The 21871-nt window shown below is 37.6% G+C and overlaps 2 protein-coding genes across 4 annotated transcripts in view; both read right to left on the minus strand.

Moving 5' to 3' along the window:
• LOC104808036 overlaps positions 1-11302 on the minus strand; it is a 14706-nt gene extending 3404 nt beyond the window's left edge. Inside the window, exons 1-3 of one of the 3 annotated variants that reach the window (XM_010533539.1) lie at positions 10979-11302; positions 7339-7452; positions 6096-6236 (exon numbers count right to left, since the gene is read on the minus strand). In XM_010533539.1, the coding sequence (XP_010531841.1) occupies positions 6194-6236; positions 7339-7452; positions 10979-11208 (387 nt within the window). In that variant the 5' untranslated portion in view covers positions 11209-11302 and the 3' untranslated portion in view covers positions 6096-6193. Of the gene's footprint in view, positions 1-2727; positions 3192-6095; positions 6237-7338; positions 7453-10978 lie in introns of those variants that run through there. The other 2 variants (XR_770893.1, XR_770892.1) reach the window with 2 other exon arrangements.
• A 3075-nt stretch (positions 11303-14377) lies between these two features.
• On the minus strand, positions 14378-17320 carry LOC104808037 (acyl carrier protein 2, chloroplastic-like). The gene is made up of 4 exons (XM_010533540.2): positions 17189-17320; positions 15795-15893; positions 15397-15519; positions 14378-14737 (listed from the first exon to the last, which is right to left on the minus strand). The coding sequence occupies exons 1-4, from the start codon at positions 17240-17242 to the stop codon at positions 14609-14611; spliced, it is 405 nt and encodes a 134-aa protein (XP_010531842.1). The 5' UTR covers positions 17243-17320; the 3' UTR covers positions 14378-14608.
• Between the last annotated feature and the right edge of the window lie 4551 nt (positions 17321-21871).

Here is a 21871-nt window from a genome sequence, read left to right on the forward strand (position 1 = left end):
GTTTGACGTATTCAAAGCACGCAACTCCTCATGTTGGATTCCGTAGATATCTCAGGTCTTAGGATCCAATCATGGAACCGTCATATGAGATTCTAGTCATGACTCTAGTCCATGTGACAATCTCATGCGGGTCAGTCCAGTATTCCGTTCTGCAACGAATACCTATGATTGTGATCGTATCCAATACTTATGATCATCTATGTGATCATCAATCACACATCATACTAGTCTTATTATGTCGTTATTCCCATAACGACATAAGACTAGGGAGTTTAGTATCATTCCTAATGATACATGGATTTCATAACAGATCTAGCATGCAGGAACATGTAATGAACAAAATACTCTCATAAAAAAAACATATAGAAAGTATCAATACATTGAATGTATCTGAACAAAGCTCATAATCAGTACATCATAGAGCACTAAACCAACAATCTCCCACTTGCTCTAATCATGAACTGCTAAACATCTAATGCCCATATCCCTAACATGACCCTCATGCTTCGACAAAGGGAGAGGCTTCGTCAACGGATCGGCAATGTTGTCATCTGTCGACACTCTGCAAATGTGTACGTCTCCTCTGTCTATAATTTCCCTGATAAGGTGAAATCGTCTGAGTATGTGTTTGGATCGTTGATGGGATCTAGGTTCTTTCGCTTGTGCGATCGCTCCATTGTTGTCACAATACAGAGCAATGGGGCTATCAGCACTCGGAATGACACCCAAGTCACCAACAAACTTTCTGATCCAAACAGCTGCCTTTGCTGCGTCCGACGCTGCAATATACTCAGCTTCTGTAGTAGAATCTGCAACGGTCGCTTGCTTGGAACTCTTCCAGCTCACAGCGCCTCCGTTCAAGCAGAAAACATAGCCAGACTGCGATCTGTAGTCATCCGGATCTGACTGGAAACTAGCATCGGTGTAACCCTTTACAGCGAACTCATCTTCCGACCCACCGTATACCAAGAATACATCCTTAGTCCTTCTCAAGTACTTCAGGATGTTCTTGACGACGATCCAGTGCGACTCACCTGGATCTGATTGATATCTACTCGTAATGCTCAACGCATATGATACATCCGGTCGAGTACAAAGCATGGCATACATGATGGATCCAATTGCCGAAGCATATGGAATCTGATCCATGCGTTCTCGCTCATCAGGTGTCGTAGGACACTGACTCTTGCAGAGAGTTGTGTCACTGCTCATCGGTAAGGTTCCTTTCTTGGAATCTTGCATCTTGAACCGTTTCAAGACCTTATCGATGTAAGTACTCTGACACAATCTAGAAGATGCCTCGATCTATCTCTATAGATCTTTATGCCTAGAATATAGGCCGCTTCTCCTAGGTCCTTCATAGAAAACTGCGTTCCTAGCCAAGACTTTACGTATTGCAGGGTAGGAACCTCATTCCCTATAAGAAGAATGTCATCCACGTACAGCACTAGAAATACTACTGTGCTCCCACTAGCCTTCTTGTAAACACATGGCTCGTCTTTGTTTTTCATGGCTCGTCTTCGTTTTGTGAGAAACCAAACCTTTTGATTGTCTCGTCAAAGCGAAGGTTCCAAAACACAGTCCGTTCGTTCGGACTGGTCAGTCCGTTCGGTCCAACAATTTGGTCCGTTCGGACCGGATCCTCTAGTCCGTTCGGTCCAACAATTTGGTCCGTTCGGACTGGATCCTCTAGTCCATTCGGTCCAACAATTTGGTCCGTTCGGACTAGATGCTCTGGTTCGTTCGGTCCACTCCTGGACCGAACGGTCCGGACCTTGTGTCCAGGTTTCTCGATGTTCTCTCGTGGATTTGTCCTTCCCTGCGTGTGTGACCCTGTAGGATAATTCGATATAGCAGTATAACCCGAAATCTCTATTCCGGATATACAAGTCATAGGCGGTCTTTAGCAAGACACTATGACTACCTATCTCGAATAGAGTTTGTTCGTGATCTTACAAACGCCAGAGATGATTCCGGTTGATGATCCTTTTGTATCACGATATCATATGTCGAACATAAGGCATGGACAAGCCACCTTATCTGATTCGACTGCTTTCTCGTTCACTGAGTTCGACTGTCTGAAATAGACGAAGCTCGTCTATAGTGCGGCCACACATTTCTACAGTCTCGCTCACACGAGGGCCCCAACGATATCTCTCTCTTTTACGAGAGGTACAAATCTCATCTTGACTATCTACAATCCGGTACATGATTCGTTTCGTACCTGATACACGCCTTTATAGTCCTCCTGTTACGCAGGACGTTTGACGTATTCAAAGCACGCAACTCCTCATGTTGGATTCCGTAGATATCTCAGGTCTTAGGATAAGTATGAATGTGTGAAGGATCTATCCACCCCCCCAGACTTAAACCATACACCGTCCACGGTGTAGACTCTCGCCCGGAAAAGTAGAATCGAAGACAACATATGAAAAGAACCAATAAAGGGGATAGAGAAACTTAGCTCTGCGAAATTCGTTCGCTCCAACGAAGTTAACTCACGTCAAACGCAAGAGCTCTCTTACACTCTGTGAACTTGAACCTATCCGACATTGTCTCTCAGAAGTCGATGCTTATCTCTCGTGTGTCGGTGTGAACGCTCATAGAACAACAAACGTTATCTGAACAAAAGCATAATGATAGCAATGCATTATGAAAGATCCAAAATACAATCATAGTCTCTACTACCTACGCTACAAAGAAAAAGAAAAGAAAAAGAAAAGTTACCTAGTGCTCGGGTTGCCTCCCGAGAAGCGTTTGTTTAAAGTCTTTACCTCGACCTATCTTGTTCAAATGATGGGAGGGTCTGAGAGTGATGAATCTGGAGGTCGGGGTGGTGGTCTATGCGGGTGTCTCACATACTATGATTTCTCCACATGTGTCATCCATGCTTGATCATCTGCAATGAAAGAGTAAAAAAACAAGTATGGGATTATTAAAACGGCGCTTACTTGTTTCTACTGGCCTGAGGATGACATCTTCTAGCCACTTTCTATCGTCTGAAAAACTGACAGGGTCCGAGTTGCATGTGATATGGTCTGAGTCAAGTTTATGAAAGAAGTCACTTATGCTTGTTGTGGCCCGATCAATCTCAAGTGTATGGGAGATAGACTCATGTTCCGTTTCTCCTATATTTAGCAATCGAGTAATCTCCCAAATCGCCTCCCAATTGTTGTAGATGTTCTCGTCACCTGTAATCATAGTAAGGGGGAGAGCAAACTAGTGTAGATGGTTAGAAAACAAAAACTATACATAGGACGTGACTCAAATATACACACAAAAAGACTCGAAAAAGACATGACTCAATATATACACAAGCAAGATCTAGAATCGATAAAGACCTAGAAATAGGTTAACCAGTCCCCGGCAACGGCGCAAAAAACTTGATACGTGTGTATCGAGTCTAGAATTTATAACCCGATCCACAACTCACTGCAAGGATACGGATCGTCGTAACACGGGATCAAACGCAAGGATCGGTAGCTAAATCTAAACCCTAATCGAAACCAAATCAAAACAAGGAAGTGGAAGTGATGGTAGAAATATGTGGAATGAATGGAAAATAAGGAAGCAAAGCAATAAAAACGAGTAAAGTATCAATCTAAGATGACCACGGGTGTCGGGATCGTATTCGAGTGTATGGGTATATGCTAAGCATGCGAGAATAACGATTATGACTTGTGTTCGGGAATCATCAGGCAACAAACATAGATAATTCATCTCTCGGTCTACTAACTCACTACTTACAGAGTAACTCGACAATCTCTCGATCTATTCAAGTTAACCCTAGATGCATGAAGAACGCTATCATCAATCCTAAATCGATTAAACCATATCTCTATGTGAATAATACGATCTATCCTATTGATTTTGATCCGAAACCAAACCCATATCTCTATATAGTTTAGAATCTAAGATAATTGACCAAGGGATTAGCAAACATCAATCGAATAAAAGCACAAATCAATAGAACCGAAACAAATCAAAACCGAAATCCAAGTTAGGGTTCAAACATACCCAAAACACAAACGAATCCCTAACCCATAGTCGTGGATCTACTCACGGTTCATGGAAAACAATATAAAGCTCAGAGAAAAAGAGATAAAAGAGAGGAGAGAAAAGCTCATGTAGATGTGTAGTCTCCTCAACGGAATGGACGGACTGACACGTCTGGACCGTCCGGTCCAGGCCTGGATCGGACGGTCTAGCCGTCTGAAACCCTTCCAGCTCATTCCGTCGTTCCTTCTCGCGTCATTCTCTTCACGTGTAATCCATCCCTAATGGTGTGTGACCCTGTAGGCCCATTCGAAGTGGTAGTGGCTTCAGAAACCCTTTCCCGAACCATAAGTCATGGTTAGCCTCTAGCAAGACGCCGTGACCACCCACCTAGAATGGAGTTAGAGGTGATCTAACAAAGCCAGCAATAGTTCGAGTTCTGATCCTTTGTCTCACGATGTCATATGTTGAACAAGGGCATGGAGTGAGCCACCCTTCCAGTTCAACCGCTTACTCGTCTTGGCAAATCGACTGATAAAATAGATGTAACTTCATTTATAGCGTGGCCTTGCATTTTCACAGTCCGATTTCCACGAGGGGCTCAGCGACATCTCTCATATTAAGGAGGTGACAAGTCCCATATTGCATGTCTACTATCTCCATATGATTCGTGAACGTATCTGATCAACGCCATTATAATCATAATGTTAAAGACGACGTTTGATGCAGTCAAGACACGCCACTCCTCATATCAGATACTCTAGACATCTCAGGTCTGAGGATCCAAGAATGAACCGTTGTATGAGATTCAAGTCATGACTCATGTCCATATGACAATCTCATACGGGTCATCCAGTCACTCGTTTCAAACGAGTACCCATGATTGTGATTCGCATCCAATGCATATGATCATCACCATCATCAATCACATCTCATGCTGGTCGTAATTCATCATTGTTCCCACAATGACAACTGACCAGGGAATTTAGAATCATCATCAATGATTCAAGGATATCTATCGAAACATAACAAACATGCCAATCATATAACCGGAAAAGTAATGCATTCATAAACCAATGAATCAATACATAGTCAAAATATCATATCACGGATCATCGTAGAGCATTACAACCAACAGTTCAGATACGCCATTCCACTGAAGCGTTTCAGGAAGAGTTAATTGTGATACAATACCACAATCAACCAGATAGTCAGAGAACTCTTGGCTCATATACTCGCCACCACGGTCAGATCGAAGTGTCTTGATCGTCTTGCCAAGCTGGTTATGTACTTCGTTTCCGAAAGCCTTGAACATTTCAAGTGTTTCAAACTTATATCTCAGTAAATAGACACAACCGTATCGACTGAAATCATCAGTGAACGTAACAAAATACAGATAACCTCCTCTAGCTGGACAACTCATTGGTCCGCATACATCACTATGTATGAGAGCCAATAACTCTGTCGCTCTATGTCCTTTCCCCTTGAAAGGATGCTTTGTCATCTTGCCCATCAAACAAGACTCGCAAGATTCAAGTGACTCAAAGTCAAATGAATCCAGAAGACCTTCATGATGAAGCTTCTGAATGTGTTTCTCGTTTATATGGCCTAGTCGACAATGCCAGAGGAAGATCGGGTTTAAGTCGTTCGGCTTAAACCGTTTAGTACTCACGTTATAGATGGACGATGTCGAGTTCGAAGGCTGATCATTCAAGATGTATAAACCATTCACAAGATAACCATTACCATAGTAAATACTGTCTCGATAAATCATTAAACTCGAGTTCTCAATTACAAATCGAAAACCATCTAAATCCAGACATGAAATAGAAATGATGTTTCTGCTAATCGCATACACATAGTAACAATTACTCAATTCTAAAACAAGTCCAGAAGGAAGATGCAAATCATAAACGCCAACACACAATGCAGCAACTCTTACTCCATTTCCGACGTGCAGATCCGCTTCTCCCTTTGCTAGCATCCTACTTCTTCTTAGTCCCTGCACATTTCCACAAATGTGTGAGACACTTCCAGTATCCAATACCCACGAAGATGTAGTACATATGTTAGCTTTTATAACATGAATACCTGAGGCAGAAGCTTCACCAAGCTTCTTATCCTTCAGATCCTCCAAGTAAAGGTGACAATTACGCTTCCAGTGTCCAGAGTTCTTCGTATGAACCCTCTTCTACACTCACCTTCTTAGCCTTTCCCATGACCTTAGGACCGAACTATTCCTATGAATAACGATAAATAGGTTTGAGAAACATGTTTGGTAAATAGTTAGAACAGTCTGGGTGACACAGCGATAGGAAAAACTCTCATAGCTATTATTCATTCCGAGGGACGAGAGACCATAGTAAAATAGACTTGATTCCATTCACAGATAGCTAGAACTAGATAAGAATCTGGCTTTTGACAATCATATGGAATCGACCCTTCATTCTCATTTTCTCTTTTTAGACTACTTTTCCTAGAGTTTTGCTCGAGGACAAGCAAAAGCCTAAGTCTGTGGGAGTTGATGACGTTATTTTTCTATGGTTTTAGTTGCATTTCACCTATCTTTTTCATACATATTTAGTACTTAGACTGCATTTTAAGTACGAATATCGTTTTCTTTTCTCTTTGATGTTATTTCAGGAATATATGCGTATTTAGATGAAAACGGAGCTAAAACGGTATTTTCAGAGCTTCAATGGACCAAGTGGATGATCACGGATGAGCTAAGGAAGGTCGCGAATTTGTCACGGGCTAGAGATGTTAACCGGACTGGCTTGGTTTGGACCAGCCCGGCTTGTCATGAGCTCACCTTTTTATTGGCTCGGACCAAACCGACCCGTTTATAAATAGGCTAAAACTAAGTGGCCTGAACCAGGCCGTCAAATTCATACGGTTAAATGAGCTAGCTCGCGAGCCAACAAAAAATACAAAGTGAAATGACAAACATACTAAAATAATACGTTGGCCTGAAAAAAAAGTCATACAAACCATGACGAATCAAATCTGATACAAATCAACAGAGAACATAACCTAAAGTCAGACAGACACCAACCGAAACTGATACAAATATGAACCTAAGGAAGAATAAAAAAATTTCATATGAAGATACCAAACAAAAACCAAAGGGCATGTCGTTGATTTGTAGAAATAAAAAAACCCAGAAACTTTTTCAGACATAGCTAATCAAAACTAGAAAAGACAAAAAAGAACCGAAAATCCAAAAAACCCTGAAACCCAACAGAAACAGAAGCACTGAGCAAAAAACCCAGATCGAACATAGACGCAAAAGTCAAAGAAGGACAGAAAACAACTAGTTCCGATGATTTGATGAATACTAACCTGGGATAGTCGACGATGATGGTAACAGGGATGATGACAGTGACGACAACGACGATGACGTCGGCGACGGTGATAGGTGATGACGACGGTGAACAGAGAAGAGAAGTTGTCGTACTTGTTTAGAAGAAGAGAGTAATAGAGTGAGAGAGTGGAGAAATAAAATTAGGGTTACGTTCAAAACTTCAAATTAGAAAAATAATAAATAAAATTAGAGAAAAAAATAAAAAAAAGTTTGGGCTTGCGGGCTGGCTCGTAGCTCGTTAGGCTGGCTCGCGGTTAATCTGACTCGTGACGGGCTGGCTCGTTAGGCCCCGTTTATAAACGGACTCTAAAATAGCTGACCCAGCTCGGTAATAAATGGTTTGGTTTAGGGCTGGCTCGTGGGATCCAAAGTCTGTTTCTCGCCTATGACGGCCCATTTAACATCCCTATCATAGGCGAGAAACGGACTTTGGAGCGGAACAGAAAGAATCTCGATGTTAAGAACATGAATATCGACGTTGCATAACATCGATATCGACGTTTCTCAACATTGATCTCGATGTTTTCAGCCACCTCGAGATCAGACTTTAGATTTTCCGATCTAGATGTTCCTCAACATCGACATTATAACGCCCCGAGGGCGCTACGGAATGATAGAGTTGTCCTCACACACCAACACGAGACCTTTTAACGTGTTTTGTCCTCACTCGCACACATCTCGGAAAGTATTTCCCAGGAGGTCGTCCATCCTAAGACTACTCCAAAGCGAGCATGCTTAACTTTGGAGTTCTCTCGAAATAGGTAACCGAAAAGGTATATGCATCTTATTGCTCTGAGTAACTCAATAAATTCCTTTAAGTTATCTATGACTGTGTAGTCCCATACCTATACAGCCCTCGGATCCCTCTCATTCTAGTGCGTTAGATTCATCCCTGTACTCCCTACGCAGAAGCTCGTCAAGAGCTGCTCCTTGATTGTGCCTCTCGCACCGGTGATCACTCCCCGCCCTCCTACGGTATCCTAGGCTGTCAAGACATCAATGTTCACATATCGAGATCTGAGCGAGATCACTACACTTCGGACAACATCGATATCGATGTTCCCAACATCGATATTTTGAAAGTTCTATAAAAAGAACTTTACAAAAAATGAGAAGGGGTTCGAACATTTCACGTTTCATGACATTTTCCGATTGTTCTTCGTTTTGTGACATTTTGGGAGCATTTGAAGCTAGAAGATTGCTACATTTCGGAGTTTGGAGATTGATTCTACATTCTATAAGTCTCATTTCTCTCTGCTTCTGAACACTACAAAAAAATCATCGAATTCCAACGGATTTTCCAACGGATTTTCAACAGTTTTCAACGGTGTTTCAACAACGATTTCCGTTAAAATTCCGTTGAAAATTTCCAACGGATATCCGTTGGAAACAACCGTTGGAAATTTTTAACGGAATTTTCAACGTATTCAATTGAAAAATTGGGTTGGAAATTTCCAACGGTATTTCCAACGTTTATCCGTTGGAAATTTTCAACGGATTAACGTTGGAAAAATGGGTTGCAAATTTTTAACGGAGTTCCAACGGATGTTTGTTAGAAAACAATTCCAACGGAATTCCAACGGATGCCGGTTGGAAATTTTTTTGGAAATTTTTTAAAAAAATTCCAACGAAATTCCAACGGATGCCGGTTGCAATTTTTTTGGAAATTTTTTTAAAAAAAATTCCAACCGAATTCCAACGGATGCCGGTTGGAAATTTTTTTGAAAATTTTAAAAAAAATTCCAACGGAATTCCAACGGAATTCCAACGGAAATCGGTTGGAAATTTGGATTTTAATTGAAAAATCAATTGAAATATATATATATATATATATTTATATATGTATATATTCGAATTCATATATATGTATGTATAATATATATTTGTTATGTATATATAAAATATATATACACAAAATATACATGTATTTATAATATACATAACAAAAATATATATATTTATATGAATTCGAATATATATATATAATATATGCGTATATATATGTATATTAAGGAGGTGTATATATACGTATAAACAAATATTTTATATATTTATACATCTATATATGTATAAATATAGATATATTTTGTGTTTATATATTTTTATATATACAAATATGATGTGTGTATATATACACATATATGTATACGAATAAATGTATATATATATATATTAACCATATACATATACATAACAAATATATATATATATATATATGAATTTGAATATGTATATATGTAAATATGTAAATATGTATATATGTAAATATGTATAAATATTTATATATGTATATATATTAATGTTATATGATATCAGAAGTTTAACTTGGAGGAGTTGGAAGAGTTCTAATGGGAACTCTAGGGTTAATTAGGAGGATTGAGCTGGAGCAGTGGAAGGATGGGTGACCTACTGGGAAGTGAGTTTCGAGATCGTGATTTGGTCGGGTCGGGTTGGTGTCGATGTCGGTGGCGGGTCGGGTCGGGTCGGGAATATGTTTCGAATTTTTCGTTGGAAAATTCCAACGGAATGCGGTTGAAAATTCCGTTGGAATTTTCCAACGGATATCGGTTGGAAATTTCGTTGGAAAATTTCAACGGATTGCGGTTGGAAATTCCGTTGAAATTTTCCAACCGAAATTGCGGTTGGAAATCCGACGGAAAAATTCGTTGAAATTCCGTTGAAAATTCCAACGGTTTTCCAACGGACGCCGATTTCTAACGACAAAATTCCAACGGATAAATCCGTTGGAAATCCGTTGGAAACGTTAATTTCCAACGGAAATTTGGCCATTTTCAACGGATTTACCCGTTGGAAATGACCATTTTTTTTGTAGTGGAAATATTGTATGAATCTGTTGTAGTTTCATTTTCTCCCATGGATCGTGGGTAGTTTACTTGCTGTAGGCTAGGGATTCTAGCCATGTTATGGATTGTCTCATGTTCTTGATATGATTATTGCATGTTTTGTTTATATCCGGTCTTATGAATTGATCTTAATGCTTTCATCAAATTGATCACCTCTATGAATTGAATTTGCTTTGGTTAATTGCAAAGGGATTTGGACTAGTTAAACCGGAATTCGTTCACAAGATAGGTTCAATTATTAATTCTAAACGCTTAGGAGGGACTTCATAAGGAATTATTAATTCAACCTAGGAACAATGATAGCAGATGTTAAGGCTTCTAATGTAGACCTAGAGATGCGGAAGCTCTAAGAAAGCATTAGTTAGAGAACGATGATCCCTGGCCCAAACGTGTTTTAGTTTAGAAGCTAGAGTTTCTCGAATCTATCAAAAATTGCAATTCAATCTAGATCTTTAGGAACTATCCATAGCATCGGTGAAACCTCGAACCTAAAGTGTCTTTAGATATAGAGTTTTCCAACCAACCAGCCATTTTGCTCTCGACCTTCGCTAGAATCACAATCGACTGCATCACCTCTTGGTCCCTATGTTCGACTCTGGTACTACATCGAACATGTACCCTTTCAGAATCGGCTTAGTGTAGGCTCTTATTACTTGACCCAAATCTATTCACCTAGATTGGCACAATCACCTGACTTTTATTCCGGTTATTAAGTCCTCTGCTATTCCAACAAAAAATCATGGAATCCCGTTACCTTCTATTAGTTAACCGTTGAGGCCTTCCGACCGCGACTCCTTCCTTCGCTCGACCTCTGCCTTTTGTTTTGACAAATTGAAACTCATCCACCATATTAACTTGGGAGCTCTGAGGGCTGCTATTAGGAGAGTTCTCCGGCTCAGAACTTGGCAGCTTCTTTGCGCTATTTGTCTCCCTCACCTCGGTATTTTGGGCTCTCGCATCGACTACGGGAACCATCATCGGCATAGCAGTTGGCGGAGCAACTTCTTCTTAAAGGGGGGAACCAACCTCTGCAAAGGGTTAAGCCTCAGTTTCCTGGATATTCTTAGGAAGTGATTGATCTTGCTCGGGGGAGGCGGTTTCAACCATCGCTTCGTCTCTTTATTGACTGATCGGATGACAAGTGGTTTCACTTTCAGACAAAATAGTTGGGCAGTGACGAATAAAGTGGCCAATTTCATTTCATCTATCACAGACAAGAGTAACCAAGCATAAGAGATATCCACCTTCTTCATTTCCCCATTTGGCATGGCAATAAGAGATATCACATACATGTATATGTATATATATATACATATGCATATATATATACATGTATACATACATACATAAAAAATAAAAATATATATATATACATATATATTCATATCCACATACAAATACAAATATAGACATAAATACTCCTATGTATAAATATATCTATATATACATATAAAATAAAAAATATGTGCATATATATACATACGTCTATACAAATATATATATATATATGCATATATATACATACAAATGTATTTACATATATACACATACATATATATATATATGTATATATATATGTATATATACATATGCATATATATACATATATATACATGCATATATACATACATACAAAATAAAAAAATTACATATATATTAATATCCACATACAAATACAAACATAAATACTCCTATGTATAAATATATCTATATGTACATACAAAATAAAAAATATACACATATATATACACATATCTATGCAAATATATATATATATACATACATACAAATATATATATATATACATACATATATATAAATACAAATATACATACATACAAAATAAAAACATACATATATATATACGTATATATATTCATATCTATATATAAATACAAATATAAATATATATACTCCTATGTATATATAGATATAAATATATATGTATATATATGTATTTTTTTGTTTTTTATTTTTTTGTTTTTAATTTATTTTTATTTTTATTTTTATTTTTTTAATCTAACGTGTCATGCTGACGTGACAAAAATTTTCTACGTGGCGTGTCAGTCAGCCGCCACATGGCATTCCATGTCAGCTTTTTAACGGATACTTACCACCGTTTCGAATTGTGTAGGAAATTGTAGTAAAATTGGGTAGTTTGTGTATCGATTTGGGACATTTGATAATTTGGTGTAGGTTTTTGTCAAATTAAAAGTTCATGTAGGAAAAAATCACATTTTACAAAGTCCGCGTAGAAAAATATCATTTTCCCTATCTTAATCACTCTACAACGTTACACAACTCTCATAAACCTATTTTATATTGTTTCGAACATTAAAATATGGTTTTTAAGATTTTTTATGTTTCAAAATTGTTCTTCCAAATATGTTCCTATATATTTCATAATGTTTTATGAGTGCTTTTGATAAATTTGGTATATTTCATCTATAAATCCTTTAAAATAAATTTGAAAAATTTTCATACACACTATATATTTGATATATATAGACTCTGATAAACCACTCCAAAGCTTAAAAATTAAATTTTGACCTATATTTATCAACACATTTTGGTCACGCGTTACACTCGGTCACAATGGTCACACAGTGCAAAATTGTACTTCGGTCACATGGTTACAAGCTGGTCATAATGGGTCACAACGATGACTCGTATGAGTTAACTTATTTAGTGTGTAACAAAAGTCACATATATAGGAAAGTAAATAGAAATTATTGGGTAACTAAATTTACTCAGAATTATTTTAACACATTATTATACAAAACTTTTAACACATTATTGTACAAACAAATACAACATTATTATACAAAGATTTTTGGATATTATTATACAAAAGTTTTTTAACACATTATTACACAAATAAAGTACACCATTATTAAATAAATTTTGTTTTTTTCTTCACTCCAAATTATGCGTTCTCTACAACATTGTCGATATTGATGTTCCTTTTGCATGATGGTGTACTGTGTTTATATAATGTATTCATAAATAAGTTTAGATACAAATTAGGTGTTATCTCCGACAAGTTCATAAGTAAATTCATATACAAAATAATCAAAAACAAAAAATAAAAATTCATAATTTAGGGTTTTACAAAACAAATAAAAGAGGGTCATAGTTAATGTTCAAACACAAAACAAGTCATTTGGTTAAGTAAAAGTTCACGATTTCTTCGTCACCTTGCCATGAATAGATATTGTGGTTGCCAATTGCTCATGGATCAAGGAGACATTGTCGCACATATCAAGGGGCACAACGTTTGTTGTTTACCAAGACAAATTGCATCAACATACTTTATTGCAAAAATACCACATTCACAACCGTTATCATTTTGCGATTTCTCTCTCCTCTCATTGTAGACGTTCTCCTACCATTTATGTAACACTTTGTCAATATACGGTGTTAGGGTTTAATGATCATGTGACCATGTGACCGTGCGACCATAAGACCGTGTGACCATGTGATCATGGGACCGTGTGACTATGTGACCTTGTGATCATATGAGTTTGTCACCCTTATGACCTATGTCAACCATTTTCCTAATGGCTCGTGACCCATATGACTATGTGACCGTGTGACTATGTAACCTTTATGACCCATCTATTGTGATCCGTATTATCGTTGTAATCCATGACCGATATGCACATTGTTACCTTTGTACTCTATATGTTCATTCTGACTATTGTGATAAGTAAACTGTGTGATTCATTACTCAATTATATTCTAAAAATACTTAAATACAGATTTGACACAGATCTATGACTATGACAAAACTTAGTAAATGATCAAAACTATAGAAAAAAATGTTAAAACCATCAGTGTTCATAGAAAAAAGACTGGGATTTCGTTCGCCGCTTGTATATTTCTAAATTTTTGTTTGATTTCATACAGATTTTGCTATGATTTTGTCAAATTTCGTCAAATTTTGGATATTTTAACTACTGTTTGAGGGTGATTTTGAACACGTCTTTTTTTAAAATCACAAAACAACTTTCGTTTTATCTTTATACTGGAACACTGAATTTGGACTTCGGTTTTTTCGTTGGAAATAAGATTCGCTGCTGGTGATTGAGTTTATTTTATAATAATTAATAAGCATTGGAAACACAGAACAAAAAGGAAAATAAACTAAACATTTCATTAAAAATTATGTTTTATTACAAGAAAAAACCCTGAAGATCAATGCATGACAGGCATTATAAGACAAAAACATTAATCCAGACATAAAAGAGGCCTGAGCGACAAACCTTCTAGAGAGAGTTCTCGCAATAGATATCAAAGACTGAATGTTCTCTACCATTGACCAAAAGCAATAAGAACAAACCCTGTTTTGGAAATGTAGCCATATGATCAGACAGACCTCTTCTTAGTTACCCTTCTCCTTGACGAGCTCCTCGATTGCATCCGCGGCCTGCCCGATTGTGGCGATCGCCTGAGCTTTCTCCTCGGCCATGGTTATCCCGAACTCTTCCTCCAGACCCATCACGATCTCAACCTGACCAAAAACACAAACCCGAGGTTATTTTATCCAATTTGTTTTCCGGTAATGGGAAGACATTGAGTATTATTACTACGAGAATCAACGGAGTAAACCAAAAAGGCTCTATAAGGTTTTGCCCTTTCTAACGTCCATTAGTAGGGGTGGCGATGTTCATAACCGAAAAAATCCAAACCGAATAACACATGACTGTAACCAAACTGAAATCGATATAAAACCGGATGGTTATAAAAAAAATTTAAATCGATGCGAATAAAAACAAATAACAGAAAAACCTGAAAATTTCTTTGAAAAATGATTACTTTTATCAATAAAAATCGAAATAGAAACAAATTTAACCAAACCGAATTCGATATAAAGACCGAATAGTTATAATTTTCCTAAACCTAAATATAACCGAACCGCCCAAAATCCAAAATGGCCACCACTATCCATTAGTGTTTTGGTTCCGGTGTTAAAGTTTTACAATTTCATCTCTACCAACGACAATGAGCAATGCACAGCTTAATGCTAATGGCCCTCGGTATACATTGGTACTTCCGTAGATTATACCTTTTGGTAAAATTTCAAGTACATTGATAAGAACCGCCCTAACATTTCCAGAGAGCCCCAGAGAAGCATGAGCAGCAACAGTCAAGAGAAATAGATAATTTTACCGTGTCAAGAGAATCAGCACCGAGCTCGGTAAACATAGTTGTGGCTGTCACTGTTTTCGAACCATCCAGCGAAAGCTGCTTCTTCACAATTTCACACACCTTCTCCACAGTCTCGGGCTTTGCCTACACTCAATGTCAATCAAACAACATGTATACCATCAATCTTATTCGCATGAAACGGTTTTTATAAATGGGTTCGAAAACATTTTTCATGCAATTAACCAAGTTTCTTTAATATCAACTCGAGAACATTTTCTCATACTGTAGCCATCGTTCCAAATGCCGAATTTACCTAAGACTAAGTTCAACCCAGAATTAGCATTTCCAGGGTTAAAGCTCTTTATGGAAGCTTTAGAAAAGTTACAAAGAACACTATAAGAAAGAACAATGGAGCTCACAGGGCAAGAGAATCTCAACCGAGCAGGTAATGGACGAAGCATGAAAGAAAGATTGCTCCTTCCCTGGGTAAACCCTGTAACTTGCTTCATTGCCATTGCCTGTTCAACATATTCAACAATACCAATCAGTGCACCTTTACACTTGTAACCACAAAACAGTCACTTAACAAATGCAAGAAACATACAAACTTTCACATTGCCAAAACCAAGGCCCTATTCTCAAGTTGACGATTGAGAAAGGCAAACTTCATAACAATTTGAATTTTTCAAACCGGGCCAGGCACTATCTTCCTCCCCATCTCTTGGCAATAATGCTGTTTTAGATATCGATATACGGAATCTAGTTTAAGGCACACAACTCATACTAAAATCCAAAAATTGTCTCATGAATCTTCTTTCTATGACACAAAATCTGTTTGTTTCCCTGACGATTGTTGTACTAGCAATTTAGCTAAATAAAAATGTTTTTCATTTGTTACATAACATTGCAAAAAAAAAAAATGATTTGAATCATCCTAATATTTCAGGACCTGTATCGACTTCAACTCGTAAAGGCTACCAATACTATCTTCCCTCAGTATACGACCATTCACGTCTCACTTGGGTTACCAGATCACTCATTTTTTCAAATCTAAAGTATGCGGCGCCTGGTTTATTGGGGAGACTTGTGTTTTAACTGCAATCTACCTAATAAATCGGACACCCTCCCATCCTTTTCAAAACAAAACTCCTACAGAGATCTTAACTGGCACTAAAACAAGTTATGACCATCTGAAGGCTTTTGGAAGCCTTTGTTATGTCCCCACACATCAACATGAAAGACATGAGTTTTCCCCAAGATCTAGATGGTGTGTTTCTTCGGGATCTCCTTTAGTTTATAAAGGATACATAGTTATAGACATCACTGAATTTTCAAAAGGGTTGTTTTCCATGAGACAATCTTCCAATTTTTGCCAAAGAACCTGATTTTGTAGACACTCCTTTTATAAATCCTTTTTCCGAAACTATTTTGCCAGCATTCTCAAAGAAAATCTTCAACATCCATTTAGAAAATGCTAACACTCTCAGAGAAAAAGTAATGACCACCCCAGTGTTCCAGCAGATCAAAGTAAAAGGAAGAGAGCATAACAAACGACACTGATAATATCGACCGACAACAAGAAGCAAAACCAAATCGATAACAACCATACATAACATGGGCCGGGAACGCAAAATCTGACGCACCATCTTCATCAAAAACACAAAACCAGACAAACGGATCAAGATCTCCAGAAACAAACATGATCCAGGCTCGTCGGCGAAAATATACAACGGCTAGAACAAAAAAAGATGAAAAAGGAAAATAGATCGACAACAATTGATCTTCGTGTTGAGCACGAGAGAGAGATAGATACCATTTGGCAAGGACGAGCCTGCGTGGAGGCCGATGCACCAGCGACGGAGGCCATGGATCCTCTCGATAGAGATCTGGCGGAGACGGAGAGATTTTGCAGAGAAAGAGAGACGGAGAAGACAAGGGGGGTGACTGAGGAACAGGGTTTTATAGCATGGGTGGGTGGGTGTGGTTGACTGCCAAATGTTTGAAGACTTTTTTTTATTGAGTGAAAATCTAGTAAAAATTACTTAATGCAAAAATTTTATGAGAAAATCCCAACAAAATTAACGAAACATGAACTTTTCGAATTCTTAAAATAAATATGAATTAAAATAAAAAAAATCATTATAATTAAATAAAAATAAAAATAAATATAAATATATTAAAAATAAAAAATAAAAATTACAATATACATTTTAAATAAAAATAATTATAATTATATTAAAAGTATTTTAAAAATTTTAAAAATATAAATATATACATACACATATATACATATATATAATTACATTGTATTAAAAATAATTATAATTATATATCTATGTTGTATGTATCTATATATATATACATATGTTATATATGTATATATATGTATGTATATATATGTCTATATATATGTATTTATGTATATATATATTTAGTTGTATATATTTACTGCCTTTTTTATTTTTTAAATTTTTTAAATTATTTTTTATGTAATTATAATTAGTTCATTTTTAATATATATTGTAATTTTATTCTTTTATTTTTAAATTTTTTATTTAATTTTTATTTTATAGAGGAGATGAATTAGTAAAAAGTTAATACCATTTTAGATTATTCATTAATTTTTTTAAAAAATTAAACCGTTAAATTTATATGTTATTTTGAAGTTCTAAAAATTGAATATTAATACGATAACACAATCTCAAATGTTAACACAACGTCAGAATGAATAAATAGTAACACAACTTCAAAATGAATAAATATTAAATTATTTGCTACATCCATAAATACATTATAAACTTTGTTTATTTTTTTGGGTAAAAACTTTCCACCCATGCGTACAAAAATCTAAATATATAATTCCACTCCATATTTTTTTAAGGAAAAATAACAAAAACGTGAATTTATTCAAATATATCTATATCTTACACCAATTTTTAATATAACAAAAAAACCTATATTCAAATTTAAAATGAGTCAAATACATATGCCAAATCAAAAAATCGTTAGCAATTTTCGAAGCGATTAGTACACATCATCAATTTTACCACACAAATCTCTCAAACTTTTTATGTCACCACTTGGGTGATTGTTTCAAGCCAATTTGACTAATTTACACACTTTGTACTCTTGTCCCGATAGAAACAAATCTTTCGATTGTTTCATATACCTCTTCTTTTAAATCACCATTTAGAAATATCATCTTGATATCCATTTGGTAGATGATAAGATTAATTATCGTAACAAGTACAATTAATACTCTTATCAGTTATTCTACCTAGCTACCGATGCATACGTATCGCAGAAATCGATATCTTATTTTTATTTAAAGTTTTGAGGTACTAGTCGAGCTTTTAACTTATCTATAGTTCAATCGACTCTCATATTCTTTTTAAAGATCCATTTGCAACCTTTAGGTTTACAATATATAGAAGGATCTACTAAAATCCAAGTATTGTTGTACATGACGGAATCCATCTCATCATTTATCTCTTATTTTCAGAAGACGATTGTAACGATCCGAGATCACTACAAAATGTTGAAACCGCCCCCACATTCCAACAGAGTCCTTTTAGCGTATTTTGTACTCACTCGCACATATTCCGAAAAGTACTTTCCACGATATCACCCATCCTAAGATTATTCTACAGCAAATACATTTAACTTTGAAGTTATCTCGGGATAGACAATCGAAAAAAGTAGATGCATCTTGTTGGTATGAATAGTTCAATCAAATTTTTTTAAGTTATCATTGACCGTGCAGTCATATATCTACACAACCCTCGAATCCCTCTTATTGCGGTGCGTTCGATTCATTCCTATACCCATCTAGCCTAGCGATACCCGGAGAGTCACTCTTTGTCTATGCCACCTGCACCGACGATCACTCTCCACCCTCATCCTAGCTCAGGATGTCACAACGACATCTTGCGATTATATCGTTTTGTCATACGTTTTAGGATCACCCTCGATAGTATATGAATAAGTGAGTTGAATCACGATTGACTCGTCAGTACCTTCAACTAGGTACATGTGATAGTCTGGACCAAATGACTTTTCTTTCCTTATACGTTAACCTCTACGAGGTTCCTGTTGTCCATCTACATGATCGGTTTCTCGATCACTCGACGTCGGTATAACTAGGGATGTCAAAACGAGTCGAGCTCGCGAGCCGACTCGAGGTTGGCTCTTTTTTTACCGAGCCGAGCCAAGAATATCTGAACCCAAATAAAAATGGGCTGAGTGAGCCAGCTCGCCACGAGCCAAGCCCAAACGAGCTAGTTGTTGGGTTCCCTGCGGGTTCCTAGCATGCGATCTCATCGATCTAGGGTTTGGTTTCTAGGTTTCATGCAGTGGAAGAAAAAGATCTAAACCTAGCCAAATGTCACACAAAACCAATTGTGCAATAACCCGAAAGAACGTGTATATCACTGTGGGATTCGAATACTTACCTCGTTCTATCAAGATCTGGAAGTATCAATCGATCCAGGGCCTGTTTTAATCACCAAGAGTTGAAAGCACAACTCCTCTACACGTATCCACACCGGCGGAATGAATTCCAACACTTTGAAACGTATCTGTTAGGATTTGTGAAGAGAAAACGACGTCCTTGACTTGGAATCGATATTCCGATGTTTAGAACTCAAGAGAAAGCTTCTCCAAAGCTCTAGAAAGAGTCTAGGACGTCTGAGGATGATTGCTTAGGATTTGAGGCGGCTCCCTTTATTAATTAAGATTGCCCAAAACCCTAAAACGTGAAAAAGGAGATTATCCTGTAAGTCGGACCGTCCGGTCTAGGTCTGGACCGGACGGTCTGTCTTCTACGCGGAATGGACGTTCCGTTTTTCCTCGCAGAACGGACGGTGTTGACACCTGGACCAGACGGTCTGGTCCTTGCGGAATGGACAATCCAATTTCCACTAGAACGGACGGTCCGGAACGGATGGACCGTCCGGTTCAAGTCTGGACCGGACGGTCTGGCCATCTGGAACTCTTCCAGATCGTTCCGTCGTTCCTTTCTCGCATTGTTCTCTTGACGTGTGATCCATCCCTAATGGTGTGTGACCCTGTAGGCCCATTCGAATTGGTAGTGGCTTCGGAAACCCTTTCCCATACCACAAGTCACGGTTAGCCTCTCGCAAGACGCCATGACCACCCACCTCGAATAGAGTTAGAGATGATCTAACAAAGCCAGCGATAGTTCGAGTTCTGATCCTTTGTCTCACGATGTCATATGTTGAACAAGGGCATGGTATGAGCCACCCTTCAAGTTCAACCGCTTACTCGTCTTGGCAAATCAACTGGTAAAATAGATGAAACTTCATCTATAGCGTGGCCACGCATTTTTCACAGTCTGATTTCCACGAGGGGCCCAGCGACATCTCTCCTGCTTAGGAGGTGACAAGTCCCGTATTGCATGTCTACTATTTGCATATGATTCGTGAACGTATCTGAGCAACACCGTTATGATCATCAGGTTAAATACGACGTTTGACGCAGTCAAGATACGCCACTTCTCATATCAGATACTCTAGACATCTCAGGTCTGATGATCCAAGAACGAACCACTGTATGAGATTCAAGTCATGACTCATGTCCATATGACAATCTCATGCGGATCATCTAGTCACTCGTTCCAAACGAGTACCCATGATTGTGATTGCATCCAATGCATATGATTATCATCATCAATCACACATCATGCTGGTCTTAATTCATCATTGTTCCCACAATGACAACTGACCAGTGAGTTTAGAATCATCTGCAATGATTCATGGATATCTAACGAAACATAACAAACATGCCAATCATATCACGGGAAAAGTAATGCATTCATAAACCAATGAATCAATACATAGTCTAAATGTCATATCACGGATCATCGTAGAGCATTACAACCAACAATCTCCCACTATGCTCTATGATTTATCCTACAAGCATCTAATCCCCATACCCATAACATGACCATCATGCTTTGACGAAGGGAGAGACTTCGTCAGCGGGTCGGCAATATTATCATCCGTCGACACTCTGTTTATCTTCACATCTCCTCTGTCGATGATTTCTCTGAACAAGTGAAATCGTCTGAGTATGTGTTTGGATCTCTGGTGTGACCGGGGTTCCTTAGCTTGTGCGATCGCACCATTGTTGTCACAGTACAACTCAATGGGATCTGCAATACTAGGAAAGACGCCCCGGTCTCTCACGAATTTCCTTATCCAAACAGCTTCCTTAGTTGCATCCGATGCTGCTATGTAATCGGCTTCTGTAGTCGAATCTGCAACGGTTGGCTGTTTGGAACTCTTCCAACTAATAGCCCCACCGTTCAGGCAGAAAACGTAACCTGATTGCGATCTGAAGTCATCTCTGTCGATCAGGAAACTAGTATCGGTATAACCCCTTATAGCGAGCTCGTCTTCCAATCCGCCATACACCAAGAACAAATCCTTAGTCCTTCTTAAGTACTTAAGGATGTTCTTGACCGCAATCCAGTGAG

This window comes from Tarenaya hassleriana, unplaced genomic scaffold (assembly GCF_000463585.1).
Source record: "Tarenaya hassleriana unplaced genomic scaffold, ASM46358v1 Cleome14, whole genome shotgun sequence".
Classification (NCBI taxonomy): Eukaryota; Viridiplantae; Streptophyta; class Magnoliopsida; order Brassicales; family Cleomaceae; genus Tarenaya; species Tarenaya hassleriana.